The following is a 25,433-nucleotide window of genomic DNA, read 5'->3' as shown; positions in this document are numbered from 1 at the left end:
ATCTTAATCCATAATGCTTTAGGCTTTCTTATGTTTTATAAGGTTTCCAAAATTAGTGTAGGTTATAGTACTTAAAGTTGTGAAGATTTTTATCTTAACACCCAAGGATTTGTTAATAATACTTATAACTTAAGGACCTGTCTAGGATGATCCAGTTGACACAGCTCACTCGCAGGTGTCTCTAACACTAACCATGTCGGAGCGTCTTTCTGCCTTCTTCAACTTAAACTGGAGAACCCGACAGTTCTTGGCGGTCTGCTCTAGTTCTCGCTTGAGGTCCCGGTACTCATCAGCCTGCTCCTCGCGGAAGTTGTCCTGCATCTCCTCGATCTCCTCCTCCAGAGCTCTGATCTCCTTCTTGTAGTCCTCGTTCTCATCCATCAGCTCCTCACACAGTTGTTCCGCCGCCTGCAGCTTCGATCTCAGGTCCTGTTGTCAGAGCAAGTTACCGCAAAGTGGAGCAACAAGTAGGCCAGAAATGCATTATATACATACATTATATATATATAATATAATATAATATATATATATATATATATTATATTTATATATATCGTGCAGAATAGGTAACACTGGTCAGCTAGCAAGAACTCGTTTAAAATTTTGTTCTTCCTAAAATTTTCTCTTATATGTTCCAAGATATATTTTTTCATTTATGTTAGTGTAAAAATTAATAATTTTGTGCCAAAAGAACCTTTAAAAATTTACTTAACCTTATTATAACAGGCGCAATTTAATTTAGCCTAATCAAACTCAATATATTTTAGATAAGTTTACAATAATTTAATAATAAACAATGAAATATTTTTTTTTCGTTAGGTTCAGAATGATTTTAGCGAAATTATTACATACACAAATTTTCGCTTGCCTTATTCGGCAAGAAGAGTGTTTAAGCCAAAATCGCAAGTTTTACCTATTCGGCACGACATATACATAATGAGGGACATCGTCTTACCTCCATGGTCTTCTCAACATCTTTTGGAAGCGGTCGCTTGTCGATCTCCTTCTTGAGGTCTTTAATTTCCTTGTTCTTGTTCTTCATGTCCTCGCTCAGGTCGTCATACTGAAACGTTGAGAGAAGTGGAATTACTTTTGTCATCGCTCAGATATTGTTCGTTGAAATGATTCGTTGTCAGTTTAAGAACGCAAATGAACGAAAATATAATTTGCTTGCTAAATAATTGCTAAAATATTATTAAAGAAATATGCGAGATGTGCAATATACACAAGTTTTCTAGCATGTAAATGTTTATTCATTCATTAGGGGTTTGCCGGTACTTCCGGCCCGGGTCTTCTCCAGATGGTGACCCGGCGCATGTAAATATGTTAGAATAATTTTCCGTTTAGCTATGAAATGCATTTACGATCACTCATTCCTTACTAGCTGTGTTTTTAGAAGAACACGGACATTACCTATCCTGCAGTGCGCAGCCACTACGATCGTTCTCCAGAACTCCAATACGGTTGTAACATCTGTTCACGAGTCGCTTCATAAGTGTTACCTTGGTTAATGTAGGGAAAACCCACCTTTTGTTGCATCTTGGTGAGCTCCGCTTGTTTTCTCACATCACCGAACTTGGGCTTCTTGCCCATGAGTTCCTTATTCTCCCTCTCCAGCGTCTCCGACTTCTCCGACAGCTCCTCGATCTGCTTTACCTTCTCCTTCAGTTCCTTCTGCAGGCGATCCAATTCCGACTGAAGGTCGATTTCCACTCTCTTTGGCTCTTTCTTGGGCTTGGAGAGTTGGATCACGTAGGTAGCATCCGCGGAGTCATCTTCGCTCTTAACCTCCTGCAGGAGGGAGATAAATGATGATCATGTTAATGGTGAAGCTCAGGAATCTCATGCTAGTCACTCTCGCGTCGAAGGCTGTCAATCATTACTTTAGAAATTCATAGTATATGTCACTGATTTAAAGAGAAATTACCTTGAGGAAAATCCTCGCGGTTAGTTGCTGGTTAATTAACATTTTAGAGCGATTTTGAAGATTAAAAGTAACTTTTAAAAAATACCAAATTAAATAATATTTTGTTTTATTTATTAAGTGTTTAGAAAATCAAACCTGGGAGTTTAACAAGATCGTTATTATAAGTTACTGGGTGAAATTAATTCACCAGGCATATTAATATTAGTAAGTCTACCCGTGCTAAAATAAAGGCATTGCCTATGCATAGTGAAATCTATTCTACACTTTTATCACAAGTACAGTGAAAAGTAACTAATAAGATGCCTTTTAAAAAAAATCGGAAATTCAGAAGGTTTAAAAAAAATCACTACTAATATAAAATAAGCTTCCAGAATTAATTTCTAAATTAGCTGGAACGGCGCTCTTAAACTTATTTAGAAGAGCAGAGTGCAGGAGCATACTAGCTTATAGATACAAAGAGGGTAAACAAAAGAAATATGTAAGCAAGAAAGCTAACGTGATCATTTAAGTACGACATTCTTAGTGTACAATTTCCTCCAGCCACGAGACAATGATACATTAACGGGTTATACCACTTTAGGATTATATGAAGGTACTTGTAGAATCCAATATCACTTTTCTTTCGTAGGTTATGAATCTCTTTAAGCTACGAGAACATACCTTCTAATTCTTGAGTAATGTTCTGAAAATTAGTTTACGTCAAGACAGAATATTTAGTTTGTCGCTACTTGTATATAAGCGAGTGTATCTATCTACACAATTTAGACTATCATTCCATAAATAGCAATTAAATTGGGCGTTTTATAAAAATATTACACAAAAAACTAATTAAGTGGAATATTTGGGGGTTTTATAGAAATATTACACAAATTAAGTGAATATTTATAGAGTCACAGCTCATTCAGATAATAATTATCCTTAAACTAGGAATAGGGCTAAGAGAGCACAGGTTTGTAAGTAAACACTTTTAAGAAAGGTGGGAGGATATGTACCTCCTCCCCAACAGATAACCACAAATCAAAACAAGAGAGTCAATCAAGGTTTGGGCTACAACATACTTACTCTGTTCCAACTGTACCCTTCGTTCTGGTAAATAAACAAATCGGAAACTTATATTAAATATAATTCCTCAAAAATTATCTCATTTTAGATATCAAAATGAACAAGTCAGTGGAAAAAATTTTATTTTACCCATTAGCCAAAATGCACATGCGAATCATTAATTTTTGTACAGTAGTCAGTATGACCGTCCTGAAGACTTATCAACTTTCATTGATCCACGACGGGCCAAAATTTCAACTTTTCAATTTCAGTTTAAAGATTCGTTAAGTGTTCCAGCTACTGTATTATGACTTTCGCACGTTTTAATCTATCCACTGGCTGGTTCGGTTGATTTGCATGGCAGACTTGTGCCTTCAACTAACACAATTGTAGAATATTTTCATGCATTTAGGCTAATCGGTAATTTTTTTTATCCCCACCAGACACTTAAAAATCTTTGTCACAAAATTGTTATAAAATAAACCATGTACAAGACAAAAATCGTAAAAAAAATATGAAAAGCAAAAGAAAAAATAAATTCTAGGGAGGTCAATTGTAGAGGAACAACTAGGCACCGAAGACTTACTCTGAGACTGACAATACTCTTTTTGGGTTTCTCATCTATCGTTGCCTCCTTGATCTCCCCCAGCTTGATGGAAGGCTTTAGCCGCGAGGGAGGTTTTGGTGGCTTCGTTTCAGATATGGACGGTAAAATAGAAGACTTTAATGTCTTTCCCTCCGACAAGGAAGACAAAGACGACCTGGACGGCTTAGTGTCAGAGACGTTCGATGACGAGGAAGGTGTCGAAGTTTTTATTTCGCTCGAAAATTTCGTACTTTTTGGCTCCTCTTCCTCCTTTTTTTTAGAGGTTTCTTCTTCGTCTCTTCTTACCGAGGACGAAGTAGAAGAAGTTCCTTGTAAGGAGGAGGTCCTGGAGAGGGCAGGCCTGGCGGGGGACTTAGTGCGCATGGCCAGATAGGAGGAGAAGGAGGAATAACCTGTCGAAGTATCCTTGTCGGTATTATTCGACAAGTCCTTCGAGCCGTCCCGGAGGTCACCGAGGCTGCCCAGGTCCTGCGACAACGATCTGGAGCTTCCATATAGGCGGTGCAAGTCTGTAAAACGAAACTAAATTAACTCCCCAGCAAAGCGCCAGCAGCGCATGCACACAATCATATACTGTACATAAATTAACTTGGGGATGAAAAAGATGCCAAAATTCATTAGGGAAAATAACAGGAAAAGGCCTATAGAATATGAATTATGCTTCACTGCTCTAGCAATGTAATAGACATGACTGAAGTACAGGAGAAAATTCCAAAGGAATGAAATCTCTGCAGTAATTGAATCATAGCAGTTATTTTTAGAATATAAGTGCTACATTCCTTCCTATACCTCCCCTTCGATTCATACTCAAATTTACAAGTGCTGCTTATTAGGTTGTACAACTGTATATTATTAATAGAAAAAAAAAGTTTAAATAACGCACCCATCCAGCAACTAGACTCCTACAAGAACACTACGGTATACAGAGAAAAGATTTCTCTATGCAGCAGAGATGCTTGACTCCGGTTGGCCAACTCATTACGTTCAAAGCTCTGGGTGTAGATTTAGTCCCGAAAGCTACGAGCTTGTGTATGTAGACAATCACCAGTGCGTAGCTGCTACACTTTGCTGTGTAAACTATGCTCGTCCGACATGACTGTGCTGGCTCTCTCAATACTTTATGTAACCTCGCAAATGATGGATACATCAATAACACCTACAGAAAAATGTAAGAGTTGTGCATGAACTTAGAGTCTATAATTAATATAGTTTTAGGTAAACTAGGCTTTTATAGGCTATAAATATTCCAGATTGGAAGTTTTACCACAATATTACCCAACCAGAAATATGAAAACTAAAGTTTCAGGAGATTAAGTATCCAGTACTTGAATTAATAAACTATCGTTTTATATATATTCTGATAAGTATGTCACTTTCTTAACGAGTATACATGTGCATGTATGCTTCGAGGAGTATCTCGGTATACATGTACTGATTTTCATTTAATCCCATACGTAATATAACAATTTAGAAAAACGCAAATAACTGGTAAAACACGTGTTAATATTTATCTCAGATACCTTGGAAAGCCGCTGGTTATGCAGAGAATTTCGGCAGATTAAAGTCGAGAATTAAAACTCCTGGACATTTTATACTCTTGTGTTATATTATTTGTAAGCTCAGTTTAATATAATTGTCTGAGGATAAGACTAGTAAATATATTGATAATTTTAAGTATCAAAACAATAAATTTATATAGCAAAGCTACAATGATGATCATTACTACGGTATAAGTATCATGATTTTCTAGTTGTCGATAGTCTTTAAGTTGATAAATAGTGAGGGAGACTTAGAGAAGCAGTTTGCGAATAAGAATATAAGCAGTAGTAATAATAAATGATAAAAATATAATTATCTAATTAATAGTAAGTGGAAATTTGTTTTTACATGACATCTGCAGGTCATACACGACAACACCTGCAGGTCATACACGACAACACCTGCAGGTCGCTCATGACAACACCTGCAGGTCGCACATGACAACACCTGCAGGTCGCACATGACAACACCTGCAGGTCGCTCATGACAACACCTGCAGGTCGCACATGACAACACCTGCAGGTCGCTCATGACAACACCTGCAGGTCGCTCATGACAACACCTGCAGGTCGCTCATGACAACACCTGCAGGTCGCACATGACAACACCTGCAGGTCGCTCATGACAACACCTGCAGGTCGCTCATGCAGCAGTCGCTCATGACAACAGCTGCAGGTAGCTCATGACTACACCTGCAGGTCGCTCATGACAACACCTGCAGGTCGCTCATGACAACACCTGCAGGTCGCTCATGACAACACCTGCAGGTCGCTCATGACAACACCTGCAGGTCGCTCATGACAACACCTGCAGGTCGCTCATGACAACACCTGCAGGTCGCTCATGACAACACCTGCAGGTCGCTCATGACAACACCTGCAGGTCGCTCATGACAACACCTGCAGGTCGCACATGACAACACCTGCAGGTCGCTCATGACAACACCTGCAGGTCGCTCATGACAACACCTGCAGGTCGCTCATGACAACACCTGCAGGTCGCTCATGACAACACCTGCAGGTCGCTCATGACAACACCTGCAGGTCGCTCATGACAACACCTGCAGGTCGCTCATGACAACACCTGCAGGTCGCTCATGACAACACCTGCAGGTCGCTCATGACAACACCTGCAGGTCGCTCATGACAACACCTGCAGGTCGCTCATGACAACACCTGCAGGTCGCACATGACAACACCTGCAGGTCGCTCATGACAACACCTGCAGGTCGCTCATGACAACACCTGCAGGTCGCACATGACAACACCTGCAGGTCGCTCATGACAACACCTGCAGGTCGCTCATGACAACACCTGCAGGTCGCTCATGACAACACCTGCAGGTCGCTCATGACAACACCTGCAGGTCGCTCATGACAACACCTGCAGGTCGCTCATGACAACACCTGCAGGTCGCTCATGACAACACCTGCAGGTCGCTCATGACAACACCTGCAGGTCGCTCATGACAACACCTGCAGGTCGCACATGACAACACCTGCAGGTCGCTCATGACAACACCTGCAGGTCGCTCATGACAACACCTGCAGGTCGCTCATGACAATACCTGCAGGTCGCTCATGACAACACCTGCAGGTCGCTCATGACAACACCTGCAGGTCGCACATGACAACACCTGCAGGTCGCTCATGACAACACCTGCAGGTCGCTCATGACAACACCTGCAGGTCGCTCATGACAACACCTGCAGGTCGCTCATGAGAACACCTGCAGGTCGCTCATGACAACATCTGCAGGTCGCTCATGACAACACCTGCAGGTCGCTCATGACAACACCTGCAGGTCGCTCATGACAACACCTGCAGGTCGCTCATGACAACACCTGCAGGTCGCTCATGACAACACCTGCAGGTCGCTCATGACAACACCTGCAGGTCGCTTATGACAACACCTGCAGGTCGCTCATGACAACACCTGCAGGTCGCACATGACAACACCTGCAGGTCGCTCATGACAACACCTGCAGGTCGCTCATGACAACACCTGCAGGTCGCTCATGACAACACCTGCAGGTCGCTCATGACAACACCTGCAGGTCGCACATGACAACACCTGCAGGTCGCTCATGACAACACCTGCAGGTCGCTCATGACAACACCTGCAGGTCATACATGACAACACCTGCAGGTCGCTCATGACAACACCTGCAGGTCGCTCATGACAACACCTGCAGGTCGCTCATGACAACACCTGCAGGTCGTACACGACAACACCTGCAGGTCGCACATGACAACACCTGGAGGTCGCACATGACAACACCTGCAGGTCGCACATGACAACACCTGCAGGTCGCACATGACAACACCTGCAGGTCGCACATGACAACACCTGGAGGTCGCACATGACAACACCTGCAGGTCGCACATGACAACACCTGCAGGTCGCTCATGACAACACCTGCAGGTCGCTCATGACAACACCTGCAGGTCGCTCATGACACCTGCAGGTCGTACACGACAACACCTGCAGGTCGCACATGACAACACCTGCAGGTCGCACATGACAACACCTGCAGGTCGCTCATGACAACACCTGCAGGTCGCACATGACAACACCTGCAGGTCGCACATGACAACACCTGCAGGTCGCTCATGACAACACCTGCAGGTCGCTCATGACAACACCTGCAGGTCGTACACGACAACACCTGCAGGTCGCACATGACAACACCTGCAGGTCGCACATGACAACACCTGCAGGTCGCTCATGACAACACCTGCAGGTCGTACACGACAACACCTGCAGGTCGCACATGACGACACCTGCAGGTCGCTCATGACAACACCTGCAGGTCGCTCATGACAACACCTGCAGGTCGCTCATGAACGCAGAATTGTCAAGCGAAGAAACTAGTCTCTGTTGTGTTCGTTTCTAACAGTCTGTCACACCGACAGCGGTCACTTACTCTGAACACCTTAATCTGGGCGCAGCTTCTACCTCGCACACCTAACAAGGGTACTGCAAGGGTCTGACAGGCCCACCATATATTTCAAGATATCTTACAAAACCTCGCATGCTCACACAATCGATTGGGACATGAATACGTAGAGTTACCTTCTCTTGATGAGCGGATCTGTTCCTTAGCCTCGTCGACGGCCGCTCGCAGGTCCTGTGCCGACCATGACACCGGCCGCGACTTGTTCCAGGACTTGGAACTGCTGCAAATGCAAACCACGAATTAATTATTGCTGTTGGCAGGAGCCCCAATACCCGTACGCGGTAGACAGTATGGGTGGTTAATGATCAAACTTCAAGCAGCAAGGAAAAACTAGGGATTTATCCTCTCATTACGAATGGGATTTCAAAGCATAAAGGAGGAATTCAAAAGCACAGGGAAGAGGGATTTCAATGAAGGAAATGTTATTTTTCTTAGTATGGGGAATGTGGTCTTGGGTAAAAGTAAAAAAGTTACCTTTATTTTTTATAAAACAGTGATGCCCTCAGTGTCTTAATCCAAGGTGCTGATACCCGAGACTAAATACATATTGCTGATAAACTTTACTTGTGTGTTAAAAGTCTACGAGTTTTATATTGCATTGCATATTATATATATATATATATATATATATATATATATATATATATATATATATATATATATATATATATATATAATATATATATATATATTTTTTATTATTATCACACTGGCCGATTCCCACCAAGGCAGGGTGGCCCGAAAAAGAAAAACTTTCACCATCATTCACTCCATCACTGTCTTGCCAGAAGGGTGCTTTACACTACAGTTTTTAAACTGCAACATTAACACCCCTCCTATGTTTAGACCTGGTTTTTATAATTGGTTTTCTCTGATTTTGTACATTACCTGATGATGGAGTATATTAACTTCAATTCTAGTCGAGATTGATGTTTCAAGAAGCAATGTTGGTTTTCATCTTCCTTATCGTGTGTGTGTGTGTGTGTGTGTGTGTGTGTGTGTGTGTGTGTGTGTGTGTGTGTGTGTGTGTGTGTGTGTGTGTGTCAAATTACTAAATGTATTAAAAGAATAAAAATCTTTTTGGCAGATTCGAGTATATTGTGCACAGTCATCCCCTGCTTCCCTCCCTGAACACAACTCTTTTAGTATAGCCTACACCGCTATGCCAAGATCTTTGACCCACTTGGACGACAACGATGACTTCTTCTCTTGGTGGCGTTCTTCTTCAGCGTTGGCTCGCGAGATGAGTTCGGCACTGAGGTCAGATCGCGTCCTCCTGTAGGCTCCCGGAGACTCACTCTCGCCCTTGGCCCTGGAGGAGGAGGACACTAGGGAGTCTCTGGAGCCATACCCACTGGAATCTTTGCCTCTGTCATCATCTTGTCTGCGGATGAAGCTACTGTTTGTGCGAAGGCAGCAGCGGCGGCGGCGGCGGCAGCAGCAGCAGCAGGCAACGGTAGAGACAGCACAAGAACAGGACATGGGAGTTAGAGGCAGCGGCTGGTTTATCCAGAGGCTCTAGAAGGCTACAGAGGGCTCTACACTACTGCCCCTGGGCTCTAAATGCCAGTAATTCAAACTCTGTACTTCGTTTTGACAGTTCTTTTGCAGTTCACAAATAAATTATAACGACTATTAAGTAATCTTCAATACCTTACCTGGGAATTTTTGGTAGTATTTAAAAGAAAAATTCTTCATTTAAAGGATAAATTCCATGGGTTTATAATATTTTTTCTTCATTATGAATACAAATTATACCACAAGTCTTGATATTTTCTTATTAAACGTTTGTTTGTGACAGGAATAAAGAAATATTTTATTAATAAAAAAGTTTTATGCCTTCACGTTTTGTAATTTATTTTTTTCCAGTTAATGCTTAAAACAGAAGTAAAATATCTTTTATGAATTTATGGAAGAAATAAAAATTAATTATTTGTATGAATAAAAAAAATGTTTGTTGTTTGATAAAAGTCTTATGTTCGTGTGTTCACAAAACCATGTACATTAAGGACAAAGGAACACGAAACAGTCGTAGGGGGTGAGGCGACGAGATGGTCGTGGGAGGGAATGAGATAGTCCATGGAGCGATGAGGCGGTCCGGGGGAGACTAGTTGGTCGGGGAGAGACTGTCCGGAGGGGACGGGGGTGGAGGACACATGAGAGGGTCCAGGGGACACACACACTAGACGGTCGGGGGACAGGAAAGAAGACAAGATTTTTTATACGGCAAATGACAGTAAATAATTGTCTGTGGCAGTCACTATCGAACCTGCAAGTCAACTCCAGGAGCTTTGTCATGCCGTTACGGCTTGATAAAGCTCCTGGAGAGCGAAACATTTTCACAGTAAAATGTCACATTAGTTGCACTTGTGTCCTTTTACCTAACATATTGTGGGTAATTCTACCAGCATTAATACAAGTCAACTCATATACTAAGTCAATCTTATTTTGCAAGTCCAGCTAAATTAGTCATATTCAGTATTCAGCTATAACTTCATGTTATGAGAATCCTCATGTGATCTGTGAGAACAGTCATGACACCACTAGTCTAGTCACAGTCGTCGCTCACCAAATAGGACTATTGTACGTAGGCGATCTGTAAATTTTTGTGTGTGTGTATTTTATCTTCGAAATATAAGCCAGCTCAGCACAGCGCAATGCAGCTGCAACAAGAACAATAATATACATATAGCATGTGTCCACCATTGATGCGGTCTTGGAGTTGTTATCACACAAGGTTTAGGATCAACATGCGTGCAATACAGCCAAAAAACGTGCAGTTCACAGATTTATAAACCATTCCAACAGTTACAGCATAATTCAGTTTATGTATTTTGCCATTAAACTAAACAGTTTATATAAAAAAAAACGAATGTGGAACAAGTTAGGAAAGCATTAAAAATAGCTGTATTTTTTATATTGTTAACGTAAGTCGCATGAACTTCCCACGACCCTGTGGTTGGCAGGCCTCCAGGGGGCACTACAAGCTTAGTGAGCACACATCACCGCTCCTCACCTGCCTGGGTACAACCACACACTCATAGCTGTTACTGTAGGCTCCTGATAAGTGGGTAGAAAACTATAGGGATTATCGTTAAATTTACAGTGAGAACAATCATGTGCAAATCTACATAAAGACTGGATAATTGTGACCTCCACAAATCTAAAGAAAAATTATTTGAAGTAAATAGTTAACATCAATTCTGTGATAAAATTATAGAGCTCAAGCTACTGGAGAAAAATATGTCTAAAACAAAGCCTAAATCATTAATAAAAAAATGACTGGAGTAATTTTGTCAGTCACTGAAGCGTTTCTCTAATCACTGGTTCAAAAGACTACACAGATAATAAAATTCTCAAGACTGGAAAAAACATACGATCAGAGGAGAAAAACACCTAGCTTCAGTAGTTCTCCTGCCAAGATCAAGCAGACTGTAGTGTCAGGTGGCTGATGTGTCTGGCTGGGGTCTACGGTGGACCCTCGATGCTCCTGTCCCTCAAGAATATATAAGATACATTACAAATGACTTGTGTGTGGATGCATAGACTTACTTAGTATTGGGATCATAGCTGGTTAAGGAGTTGAGAGAAGAGGTTGACCCAGACTGCTCTTTGACGCTCTTGTGGTCATTGTAGTCCCTGCAAGTGACGATGAAAGGTCAGCAGGTAAACAAGGCAAGAAGGTTCGAGGTTTCAGTCATGAATATAACTACTAAGTAACATGGAGGAATATTTGACAAAATTTATTAATTTTCTAACATCTGTGCCATTTTCCACCAAGAAAGGGGTGACTCAAAGAAAGAAAACATTTACCATCACTCATTCCCTGATTTTCCATGGAGAAATAATGTCCTTCCAATAAGTAGCAAAAATATAACTACCAGCTCACTACCACCACAAATGTTGGATCTACAAACTCGCCACTATGTGAGATACCAGTGTCACCTGTACAGGAATAACACATGTCCAAAACTTAATATCCAAGAGTTATCAAGACTGAGGGACTGATCACCTATAAAGACTTCAGGGACTACCTTCTCAGATTACCTCATGCACCGTTTATTCTCTGTTTTGGACTGATGAAATAACTGGTTGGTGAAACGTGTACTTCTACTAGCCCCCACCCAGTGTATGTGTACTTCTACTAGCCCCCACCCCGTGTATGTGTACTTCTGCTCGCCCCCACCCCGTGCATGTGTACTTCTACTCGCCCCTACACCATGTGTACTTCTACTAGCCCCCACCCCGTGTATGCGCACTAGCCCACACCCCGTGTATGTGTACTACTAGCCCCCATCCCGTATATGTGTACTACTAGCCCCCACCCCGTGTATGTGTACTACTAGCCCCCATCCCGTGTATGTGCACTTCTACTAGCCCCCACTCCGTGTATGTGTACTTCTACTAGCCCCTACCCCGTGTATGTGTACTACTCGCCCCCACCCCGTGTATGTGTACTTCTACTAGCCCCCACCCCGTGTATGTGTACTTCTATTAGCCCACACCCCGTGTATGTGTACTTCTACTAGCCCCCACCCCATGTGTACTACTAGCCCCCACCCCGTGTATGTGTACTTCTACTAGCCCCCACCCCGTGTATGTGTACTTCTACTAGCCCCCACCCCGTGTATGCGTACTTCTACTAGTCCCCACCCCGTGTATGCGTACTTCTACTCGCCCCCATCCCGTGTATGTGTACTACTAGCCCCCACCCCTTGTATGTGTACTTCTACTCGCCCCCACCCCGTGTATGTGTACTTCTATTAGCCCCCACCCCGTGTATGTGTACTTCTACTAGCCCCCACCCCGTGTATGTGTACTTCTACTAGCCCCCACCCCGTGTATGTGTACTTCTACTAGTCCCCACCCCGTGTATGTGTACTTCTACTCGCCCCCACCCCGTGTATGTGTACTGCTACTTGCCCACACCCCGTGTATGTGTACTGCTACTTGCCCACACCCCGTGTATGTGTACTTCTACTAGTCCCTCACATCCCGCGTACACATCCACCAATCCATCACTTGTGTGTGTGATGGGTTGGTTCCTCTACCAGGCCACCCCACGTACGTTCCTCTACCTGGTCACCACAACGTACGTTCTTCTACCAGGCCACCACCCCGTACCTTCCTCTGCCAGGCCGCCAGCACGTACCTTCCTCTACCTGGTCACCACAACGTACGTTCTTCTACCAGGCCACCACCCCGTACCTTCCTCTACCAGACCACCACCACCACGTACCTTCCTCTACCAGACCACCACCACCACGTACCTTCCTCTACCAGACCACCACCACCCCGTACCTTCCTCTGCCAGGCCGCCAGCACGTACCTTCCTCTACCAGGCCACCACCACGTACCTTCCTCTACCAGGCCGCCACCACGTACCTTCCTCAACCAGGCCACCACCACGTACCTTCCTCTACCAAACCACCACCATGTACATTCCTCAACCAGGCTACCACCACCTACCTTCCTCAACCAGGCCACCACCACCTACCTTCCTCAACCAGGCCACCACCACCTACCTTCCTCAACCAGGCCACCACCACGTACCTTCCTCAACAAGGCCACCACCACCTACCTTCCTCAACTAGGCCACAACCACGTACCTTCCTCAACCAGGCCACCACCACCTACCTTCCTCAACCAGGCCAACACTACGTACCTTCCTCAACCAGGCCACCACCACGTACCTTCCTCAACCAGGCCACCACCACGTAACATCCTCAACCAGGTCACCATCACCTACCTTCCTCAACCAGGCCACCACCACCTTCCTTCCTCAACCAGGCCACCACCACCTACCTTCCTCAAACAGGCCACCACCACCTACCTTCCTCAACCAGGCCACCACCACGTACCTTCCTCAACCAGGCCACCACCACCTACCTTCCTCAACCAGGCCACCACCACCTACCTTCCTCAACCAGGCCACCACCACCTACCTTCCTCAACCAGGCCACCACCACGCACCTTCCTCAACCAGGCCACCACCACCTACCTTCCTCAACCAGGCCACCACCACCTACCTTCCTCAACCAGGCCACCACCACGAAACTTCAACCAGGCCACCACCACGTTCCTTCCTCAACCAGGCCACCACCACGTACCTTCCTCTACCAAACCACCACCTACCTTTCTCAACAACCACCTACCTTTCTCAACAAGGCCACCACCACGTACCTTCCTCAACCAGGCCACCACCACCTACCTTCCTCAACCAGGCCACCACCACCTACCTTCCTCAACCAGGCCACAACTACCTACCTTCCTCAACCAGGCCACCACCACCTACCTTCCTCAACCAGGCCACCACCACCTACCTTCCTCAACCAGGCCACCACCACCTACCTTCCTCAACCAGGCCACCACCACCTACCTTCCTCAACCAGGCCACCACCACCTACCTTCCTCAACCAGGCCACCACCACTTACCTTCCTCAACCAGGCCACCACCACCTACCTTCCTCAACCAGGCCACCATCACCTACCTTCCTCAACCAGGCCACCACCACCTACCTTCCTCAACCAGGCCGCCACCACCACGGAACTTCCTCAACCAGGCCACCACCACGTACCTTCCTCAACCAGGCCACCTCCACGTTCCTTCCTCAACCAGGCCACCACCACGTACCTTCCTCAACCAGGCCACCACCACGTACCTTCCTCAACCAGGCCACCACCACCTACCTTCCTCAACCAGGCCACAACCACCTACCTTCCTCAACCAGGCCACAACCACCTACCTTCCTCAACCAGGCCACCACCACGTACCTTCCTCAACCAGGCCACCACCACCTACCTTCCTCAACCAGGCCACCACCACCTACCTTCCTCAACCAGGCCACCACCACTTACCTTCCTCAACCAGGCCACCACCACTTACATTCCTCAACCAGGCCACCACCACCTACCTTCCTCAACCAGGCCACCACCACCTACCTTCCTCAACCAGGCCACCACCACCTACCTTCCTCAACCAGGCCACCACCACCTACCTTCCTCAACCAGGCCACCACAACGTACCTTCCTCAACCAGGCCACCACCACCTACCTTCCTCATCCAGGCCACCACCACCTACCTTCCTCATCCAGGCCACCACCACCTACCTTCCTCAACCAGGCCACCACCACGTACCTTCCTCAACCAGGCCACCACCACCTACCTTCCTCAACCAGGCCACCACCACCTACCTTCCTCAACCAGGCCACCACCACGTACCTTCCTCAACCAGGCCACCACCACGGAACTTCCTCAACCAGGCCACCACAATGTTCCTTCCTCAACCAGGCCACCACCACGTACCTTATTCAACCAGGCCACCACCACGTACCTTCCTCTACCAGGCCACCACCACGTACCTTCCTCTACCAGGCCAAAGCCACGTACCTTCCTCAACCAAGCCACCACCACGTACCTTCCTCTACCAGGCCACCACCACGTACCTTCCTCTACCAGGCCACCGCCACGTACCTTCCTCTACCAGGCCACCACCACGTACCTTCCTCAACCAGGCCACCACCACGTACCTTCCTCTACCAGGCCACCACCACGTACCTTCCTCAACCAGGCCACCACCACCTACCTTCCTCAACCAGGCCACCACCACGTACCTTCCTCACCCAGGATACCACCACGTACCTTCTTCAACCAGGCCACCACCACGTACCTTCCTCTACCAGGCCACCACCACCTACCTTCCTCTACCAGGATACCACCACGTACCTTCCTCAACCAGGCCACCACCACGTACCTTCCTCAACCAGGCCACCACCACGTACCTTCCTCAACCAGGCCACCACCACGGAACTTCCTCAACCAGGCCACCACCACGGAACTTCCTCAACCAGGCCACCACTGCGTTCCTTCCTCAACCAGGCCACCACCACGTACCTTCCTCAACCAGGCCACCACCACGTACCTTCCTCTACCAAACCACCACCTACCTTCCTCAACCAGGCCACCACCACGTACCTTCCTCAACCAGGCCACCACCACCTACCTTCCTCAACCAGGCCACCACCACCTACCTTCCTCAACCAGGCCACCACCACCTTCCTTCCTCAACCAGGCCACCACCACCTACCTTCCTTAACCAGGCCACCACCATGTTCCTTCCTCAACCAGGCCACCACCACGTACCTTCCTCAACCAGGCCACCATCACCTACCTTCCTCAACCAGGCCACCACCACCTACCTTCCTCAACCAGGCCACCACCACCTACCTTCCTCAACCAGGCCACCACCACCTACCTTCCTCAACCAGGCCACCACCACCTACCTTCCTCAACCAGGCCACCACCACCTACCTTCCTCAACCAGGCCACCACCACCTACCTTCCTCAACCAGGCCACCACCACCTACCTTCCTCAACCAGGCCACCACCACGTACCTTCCTCAACCAGGCCACCACCACGTACCTTCCTCAACCAGGCCACCACCACGTACCTTCCTCAACCAGGCCACCACCACGTTCCTTCCTCAACCAGGCCACCACCACGTACCTTCCTCAACCAGGCCACCACCACGTACCTTCCTCAACCACGCCACCACCACCTACCTTCCTCAACCAGGCCACCATCACCTACCTTCCTCAACCAGGCCACCACCACCTACCTTCCTCAACCAGGCCACCACCACGTACCTACCTCAACCAGGATACCACCACGTACCTTCCTCAACCAGGCCACCACCACCTACCTTCCTCAACCAGGCCACCACCACGTACCTTCCTCAACCAGGCCACCATCACCTACCTTCTTCAACCAGGCAACCACCACGTACCTTCCTCTACCAGGCCACCACCACCTACCTTCCTCTACCAGGCCACCACCACGTACCTTCCTCAACCAGGCCACCACCACGTACCTTCCTCAACCAGGCCACCACCACGTACCTTCCTCAACCAGGCCACCACCACCTACCTTCCTCAACCAGGCCACCACCACGGAACTTCCTCAACCAGGCCACCACCACGTACCTTCCTCAACCAGGCCACCACCACGTACCTTCCTCAACCAGGCCACCACCACGTTCCTTCCTCAACCAGGCCACCACCACGTACCTTCCTCAACCAGGCCACCACCACGTACCTTCCTCAACCAGGCCACCACCACCTACCTTCCTCAACCAGGCCACCACCACGTACCTTCCTCAACCAGGCCACCACCACGTACCTTCCTCAACCAGGCCACCACCACGTACCTTCCTCAACCAGGCCACCACCACGTACCTTCCTCAACCAGGCCACCACCACCTACCTTCCTCAACCAGGCCGCCACCACCACCTGCCTTCCTCAACCAGGCCACCACCACGTACCTTCCTCTACCAGGCCACCACCACGTATCTTCCTCAGCCAGGCCACCACCACGTACCTTCCTCAACCAGGCCACCACCACGTACCTTCCTCAACCAGGCCACCACCACGTACCTTCCTCAACCAGGCCACCACCACCTACCTTCCTCTACCAGGCCACCACCACGTACCTTCCTCTACCAGGCCACCGCCACGTACCTTCTTCAACCAGGCCACCACCAGGGAACTTCCTCAACCAGGCCACCACCACGTACCTTCCTCAACCAGGCCACCACCACGTACCTTCCTCAACCAGGCCACCACCACCTACCTTCCTCAACCAGGCCACCACCACGTACCTTCCTCTACCAGGCCACCGCCACGTACCTTCCTCAACCAGGCCACCGCCACGTACCTTCCTCAACCAGGCCACTACCACGTACCTTCCTCAACCAGGCCAGCACCACGTATCTTCCTCAACCAGGCCACCACCACGTACCTTCCTCAACCAGGATACCACCACGCACTTTTTCAACCAGGCCACCACCACCTACCTTCCTCTACCAGGCCACCACCACCTACCTTCCTCAACCAGGCCACCACCACCTACCTTCCTCAACCAGGCCACCACCACGTACCTTCCTCAACCAGGCCACCACCACCTACCTTCCTCAACCAGGCCACCACCACGTACCTTCCTCAACCAGGCCACCACCACGTACCTTCCTCAACCAGGCCACCACCACGTACCTTCCTCAACCAGGCCACCACCACGTACCTTCCTCTATCAAACCACCACCTACCTTCCTCAACCAGGCCACCACCACGTACCTTCCTCAACCAGGCCACCACCACGTACCTTCCTCAACCAGGCCACCACCACCTACCTTCCTCAACCAGGCCACCACCACGTACCTTCTTCAACCAGGCCACCACCACGTACCTTCCTCAACCAGGCCACCACCACCTACCTTCCTCAACCAGGCCACCACCACGTACCTTCCTCAACCAGGCCACCACCACGTACCTTCCTCAACCAGGCCACCACCACGTACCTTCCTCAACCAGGCCACCACCACGTACCTTCCTCAACCAGGATACCACCACGTACCTTCTTCAACCAGGCAACCACCACGTACCTTCCTCTACCAGGCCACCACCACCTACCTTCCTCTACCAGGCCACCACCACGTACCTTCCTCAACTAGGCCACCACCACCTACCTTCCTCAACCAGGCCACCACCACGTACCTTCCTCAACCAGGCCACCACCACCTACCTTCCTCAACCAGGCCACCACCACGTACCTTCCTAAACTAGGCCACCACCACGGAACTTCCTCAACCAGGCCACCACCACGTACCTTCCTCAACCAGGCCACCACCACGTTCCTTCCTCAACCAGGCCACCACCACCTACCTTCCTCAACCAGGCCACCACCACCTACCTTCCTCAACCAGGCCACCACCACCTACCTTCCTCAACCAGGCCACCACCACCTACCTTCCTCAACCAGGCCACCACCACGTACCTTCCTCAATCAGGCCACCACCACCTACCTTCCTCAACCAGGCCACCACCACCTACCTTCCTCAACCAGGCCACCACCACGTACCTTCCTCAACCAGGCCACCACCACGTACCTTCCTCAACCAGGCCACCACCACGTACCTTCCTCAGCCAGGCCACCACCACGTACCTTCCTCAACCAGGCCACCACCACGTACCTTCCTCAACCAGGCCACCACCACGTACCTTCCTCAACCAGGCCACCACCACGTACCTTCTTCTACCAGGTCTCCACCACGTACCTTCCTCAGCCAGGCCACCACGTACCTTCCTCTACCAGGCCACCACCACGTACCTTCCTCAACCAGGCCACCACCACGTACCTTCGTCTACCAGGCCACCACCACGTACCTTCCTCAACCAGGCCACCACCACCTACCTTCCTCAGCCAGGCCACCACCACGTACCTTCCTCAACCAGGCCACCCCCACGTACCTTCCTCAACCAGGCCACCACCACGTACCTTCCTCAACCAGGCCACCACCACGTACCTTCTTCTACCAGGTCTCCACCACGTACCTTCCTCAACCAGGCCACCACCACGTACCTTCCTCAGCCAGGCCACCACCACGTACCTTCCTCAACCAGGCCACCACCACGTACCTTCCTCAACCAGGCCACCACCACGTACCTTCCTCAACCAGGCCACCACCACGTACCTTCTTCTACCAGGTCTCCACCACGTACCTTCCTCAGCCAGGCCACCACGTACCTTCCTCAACCAGGCCACCACCACGTACCTTCCTCAACCAGGCCACCACCACGTACCTTCCTCAACCAGGCCACCACCACGTACCTTTCTCAACCAGGCCACCACCACGTACCTTCCTCAGCAAGGCCACCACCACGTACCTTCCTCAGCCAGGCCACCACCACGTACCTTCCTCTACCAGGCCACCACCACGTACCTTCCTCAACCAGGCCACCACCACGTACCTTCCTCTACCAGGCTACCACCACGTACCTTCCTCTACCAGGCCACCACCACGTACCTTCCTCAACCAGGCCACCACCACCTACCTTCCTCAACCAGGCCACCACCACCTACCTTTCTCAGCCAGGCCACCACCACGTACCTTCCTCAACCAGGCCACCACCACGTACCTTCTTCTACCAGGCCTCCACCACGTACCTTCCTCAACCAGCGACCCAGTGAATAATCCCAATATTTTTATCATAAGTATAAAGATCTCAGTGGTACACACTAGAACAAGAATAATCGCCTTCAAAAGACTGCAGTACTATAATAATAATAATAATAATCTATCTTACCTGTCAATCCAGATAAAAAAATATAATCTTACTTTACCTTTTTTTTTTTAATAAAAACTAAACAAATTCAACATCTTCGTAATTTCTAACGCTGAAGACGGGAAACCGAGACAGTAAACATAACAGTACCTAGACAACAATGAGGAAGCAAACACGCCCCCCCCCCCCAGAAAAAATGAGGTGACCTAGAGGAAACATTTACCATAACTCGCTCCCTAGCTCTCTCTCCCGCTGAGACAGACTTATAAAAACTCTTCAGTGTACTGGGGGCCCGGCCACCTAGTGTGTGTACTGGGGGCCCAGCCACAGTGTGTGTACTGGGGGCCCAGCCACCTAGTGTGTTTACTGGGGGCCCGGTCACATGGTGTGAGTTTTTTCAGTGTAGGGCTGAGGTGGCAACTTTGGTATGTGATATTTTTTTATTGACAGTGATGGCAGCGACAATCCTCCCACCTCTGAGGATGGCAGCGACAATCCTCCCACCTCTGAAGATGGCAGCGACAATCCTCCCACCTCTGAGGATGGCAGCGACAATCCTCCCACTTCTGAGGATGGCAGCGACAATCCTCCCACCTCTGAGGATGGCAGCGACACCCCCTCCCCACTGAGAATGGCAGCGACAACCCCTCTCTGAGAATGGCAATGATGCCCCCCTCTGAGGATGGCAGCGATGCCCCCACGGGGTGGTGGCTGCAACATACGAAAGGGAAGGGGGAAACAAAGACGAAAAGAGGCAACACTAGGGAATGCAACAGACACGCGAGGCAACAAACGAGGAGAGACACAAACGAGAAGAGGCAACAAACAGGTCAGAGGCAACAAAGAGACAATCAGAGGCAACAAACAGACGAAGAGAGGCAACAAATAGACGATCAGAGGCAACAAATAGACGATCAGAGGCATAGGATTCCCTTCATAAAATTTACATAGAATTTTTTTTAAGTACCTCTCATGACTTATTTTACGGGGACGAAAAAAAAAACTACTCGAGCAGGTGGTGCTGGTGGTGGGCAAGGAGGAGTGTGGGTAGACAGGTGGTGTGGGAGGAGAGGGAGTAGATAGGTGGCTCGGGTGGTGGACAGAAGCGACTGAAGGTGGGCAGACGGTACACATCACCAGTAGTGAAAATCTTTGGTAACTAATTATCTCATGAAAATACTCCTTCATGATGTTGCTGGAACATTATCCTGCCATGGTGACGGACTCATACATATAAACCCTGACATGTTAGTCATCCAAATCATTGGCTGATAAATGATCTCTTCTAACAGATTTAACCTTAATATTCACTACCGCACTGACAAGTGCTCGTCCCCAGTGACAACACTCACTGACGAGCCTCCATTACCAGAGCTGGTTTCACTGTGGGGAATTTCCAGTCTCATGACCCAAGCTGCCTTCGTTGAGGAAAACACACACACACACCTCAGGAAACTCAAAGTTTTTCACTGTTCTACTTTCGGCATCTGTCAGTCTCATCACGGAGTAAGCAGCTCTAGCATGGAAATTCATCTGATAAAGAATAAACTTAAAAAAAAAAAATGGGGCAAAGGTATAAGAACATAAGAACATAAGAACGAAGGAACACTGCAGAAGGCCTACTGGCCCATGCGAGGCAGGTCCAAGTCTCCTACCGGCTTAAGCCAATGCACCCAACCTAGTCAGGTCAGGTCACATTGACTTAAGGGAGGAACACGGCAACCGACCTGGTAGCACAAGCTATCAGGTCTAACTCACACCCACCCACATCTACTCATGTATTTATCCAACCTATTTTTAAAGCTACACAACGTTCTGGCCTCTATAACGGTACTTGGGAGTTTGTTCCACTCATCCACAACTCTATTACCAAACCAGTACTTTCCTATATCCCTCCTGAATCTGAATTTTTCCAACTTAAAACCATTGCTGCGAGTCCTGTCTAGGCTAGATATTTTCAGCACACTATTTACATCCCCTTTATTTATTCCTGTCTTCCATTTATACACCTCAATCATATCCCCCCTAATTCTACGTCTTTCTAGAGAGTGCAGTTTCAGGGCCCTTAGTCTATCCTCATAGGGAAGGTTTCTGATACATGGGATCATCTTTGTCATCCTCCTTTGTACATTTTCCAGAGAATTTATATCCATTCTGTAATACGGTGACCAAAACTGTGCAGCATAATCTAAATGAGGCCTAACCAAGGATGTATAGAGTTGAAGAACAACCTGAGGACTCCTATTATTTATGCTTCTTGATATGAAGCCAAGGATTCTATTAGCTTTATTGCGAACACTTATGCACTGTTGTCTTGGTTTCAGATTACTGCTAACCAGAACTCCTAAATCTTTTTCGCAATCCGTAATATTAAGATCTACATTATTTAGTTTATATGTGGCATGGTTATTGTCCTGTCCAACATTTAGAACTTTGCATTTGTCTATATTAAACTGCATCTGCCACTTCTCCGACCACTGCATCAGTCTATTCAAATCTTCCTGGAGTGCTCGAATGTCCTCGTCAGAATGAATTCGACGGCCTATTTTGGTGTCATCGGCAAACTTGCCGATGTCGCTCTTTATGCCCTCATCTATGTCGTTTATGTAGATTGTGAACAGCAGGGGGCCCAACACTGACCCCTGTGGAACACCGCTCGTGACGCTTCCCCACTCTGATTTCTCCCCATTTATGCAAACTCTCTGCTGCCTATTTGTCAACCATGCCTCTATCCAGGAAAAAATTTCTCCTCCTATTCCATGTGCTTTAATTTTCCTCAATAGTCTCTGATGTGGGACCCTGTCAAAAGCCTTACTGAAGTCCATATACACAATATCATATTCATTACCATGATCTACCTCCTCAAATACCTTAGTGAAAAAAGTTAATAAATTCGTAAGGCAGGAACGCCCCTTTGTAAAACCATGCTGAGATTCGTTGATTAATTTATGCTTTTCAAGGTGGCTACGAACTGCCTACGAACGGCATGGCTCATACCGACGGCGAGTATCTGTGAGGAAAGGCTACAGGAGTTCTTCTATCCTTTGATGACATCAAAGGATAGAAGAACCATGAGAGGCATTATAACGATATACAAAATAACAAACGGACTTTATAGAGCAGATAGGTATAGGCTATTCGAGAGGCGGGAAACAGGTACACGAGGGGAAGTGTTGGAAGTTAGAAGCAGACAAGTCGTATGTCACCAATTATTTCTCAAGTCTCAGGATTTGAAATGACCTGGACGAAGAGGTAGGAGAAGGTTCCATATTTAATTTTTAATTAAGAATAGAGGAAGCATACCTAATTTACCTAGCAAGTGGCAAAAGGCAGGGCAAGGGGACGAGATTCGACTCTTCTATTAAGAAAAAAAGTACAAATAGGTTAGAATTAATACAAAAAATAGAAAAAATGTTAAGCACTTCTTCGAGTATGCAGAGCCAGCGTGGAGCCCGCTGTTGTTCAAGGACGCATATAAACTCAAGAGGATTCATATTTTCAATTGGATGTCGATGCTAAAACTGAAGAGTTGGAACTGAAGGAACTTAAAGAACCGAACCAAACACTAGAAGAGAGGGATCAGGGAGGACATGATACATACATACATACATAGGAACTAGAGAATGGGAATGAACCATGAGATACGAGATGGATCCAGGGAGCACAGATGATAACTAAAGACGCAGCAGAGGCATAGTCACAAGCAAGTAAGTGATTCACTCTAGAAAACAAAGTTACATATGCATTTATTCACAGTATATAGCAGTGTTCTTTTTTTAATCTTTAAGAGCCTGTATCCCCTGAGATGACTTCATTTTTGTCGTACTTCCCTGTCAAAAATTACATAAAACTTTCCTTTCCTTCGAAAAACTATTCTTACATATAAAATAAAAGAAAGGTGAAGCAGATCACTGAAACGATGTTCTTATAGAAACAGTAACAAGCGTGTTATAATTTTATAGGCAGAGGTGTTGTACAATGTGTCTCGCACAAATCGGTGGTGGGCCGGGGCGTGGCGGCTCGTCCGGGGGTGCTGCGGAACTGCAGCACCCCTCATTTTCACTATTATTAGCTATTATTGATAACATTCAATAGTCTTTCTTTCTTTATACTTGTACATTGCATAATCAAAGAATTTAATAAAACTGAGTGCTGCAGCTCTCCAGCATCCCCGCACGAGCCGCCACAGTCTCACTGGTGACAAAGCTTACTTTGCTGTGGGAATGTTAAGAATGGTGTACCAGATGTTTTCTCTTCGGTTTCCTTTATCGATTACTCATCTTCATAAATTTATTAGAATTAGAATTTCAAAGCAGTAAATTTTATAATTATTCCTGTTCCATACCAGCACCATTTTACAATGAGTAATGTGAACTTAGCAGCACAAACCTGTAACACCGGTCCCCAGAACACGACCTGTAACTCCGGTCCCCAGAACACGACCTGTAACACCTGCCCAAGAACACGACCTGTAACACCAGCCCCCAGAACAATGCCTGCAACACCAGCCCCCAGAATACATGTAACACAGGCCCCCAGACCAGGACCTGTAACACCGGCCCCCAGATCACGACCTGTAACACCGGCCCCCAGACCACGGCCTGTAACACCAGCCCCCAGAACATGACCTGTAACACCGGCCCCAAGAACATTACCTGTAACACAGGCCCCAAGAACATGACCTGTAACACCGGCCCCAAGAACATGACCTGTAACACCGGCCCCAAGAACATGACCTGTAACACCGGCCCCAAGAACATTAACTGTAACACCGGCCCCAGTACACGACCTGTAACACCGGCCCCAAGAACATGAACTGTAACACCGGCATCAGTACACGACCTGTAACACCGGCCCCAAGAACATGACCTGTAACACCGGCCCCAAGAACATGAACTGTAACACCGGCCCCAAGAACATGACCTGTAACACCGGCCCCCAGAACACGACACGACTGTAACAACGACCCCTATAACAATACTGATACAATGCTCTCTAGAACACCACCAGCACTGCCCTCCACAACACCACCAACACTGCCCTCCACAACACCACCAACACTGCCCTCCACAACACCACCAACACTGCCCTCCACAACACCACCAACACTGCCCTCCACAACACCACCAACACTGCCATCCACAACACCACCAACACTGCCATCCACAACACCACCAACACTGCCATCCACAACACCACCAACACTGCCATCCACACCACCACTAACACTGCCCTCCACAAC

The 25,433-nt window shown here is 47.8% G+C and overlaps 1 protein-coding gene across 3 annotated transcripts in view; it reads right to left on the bottom strand.

Moving 5' to 3' along the window:
• Nucleotides 1-25,433, bottom strand: part of LOC128699751 (trichohyalin) — a 164,410-nt gene that overhangs the window by 74,132 nt on the left and 64,845 nt on the right. For 2 of the 3 annotated variants that reach the window (XM_070086600.1, XM_070086599.1), the window contains 8 exons: nucleotides 11,625-11,711; nucleotides 9,256-9,471; nucleotides 8,189-8,292; nucleotides 3,555-4,084; nucleotides 2,990-3,013; nucleotides 1,528-1,791; nucleotides 956-1,063; nucleotides 193-429 (listed from right to left, as the gene is read on the bottom strand). In XM_070086600.1, coding sequence (XP_069942701.1) covers nucleotides 193-429; nucleotides 956-1,063; nucleotides 1,528-1,791; nucleotides 2,990-3,013; nucleotides 3,555-4,084; nucleotides 8,189-8,292; nucleotides 9,256-9,471; nucleotides 11,625-11,711 — 1,570 coding nt within the window. The remainder of the gene's footprint in view (nucleotides 1-192; nucleotides 430-955; nucleotides 1,064-1,527; nucleotides 1,792-2,989; nucleotides 3,014-3,554; nucleotides 4,085-8,188; nucleotides 8,293-9,255; nucleotides 9,472-11,624; nucleotides 11,712-25,433) is intronic. The other variant, XM_070086601.1, reaches the window with a different exon arrangement.

Source organism: Cherax quadricarinatus, chromosome 19 (genome assembly GCF_038502225.1).
Source record: "Cherax quadricarinatus isolate ZL_2023a chromosome 19, ASM3850222v1, whole genome shotgun sequence".
Classification (NCBI taxonomy): domain Eukaryota; kingdom Metazoa; phylum Arthropoda; class Malacostraca; order Decapoda; family Parastacidae; genus Cherax; species Cherax quadricarinatus.
Note: the sequence above shows the minus strand (reverse complement) of the source record. Positions and strands in the feature narration are given on the sequence as shown.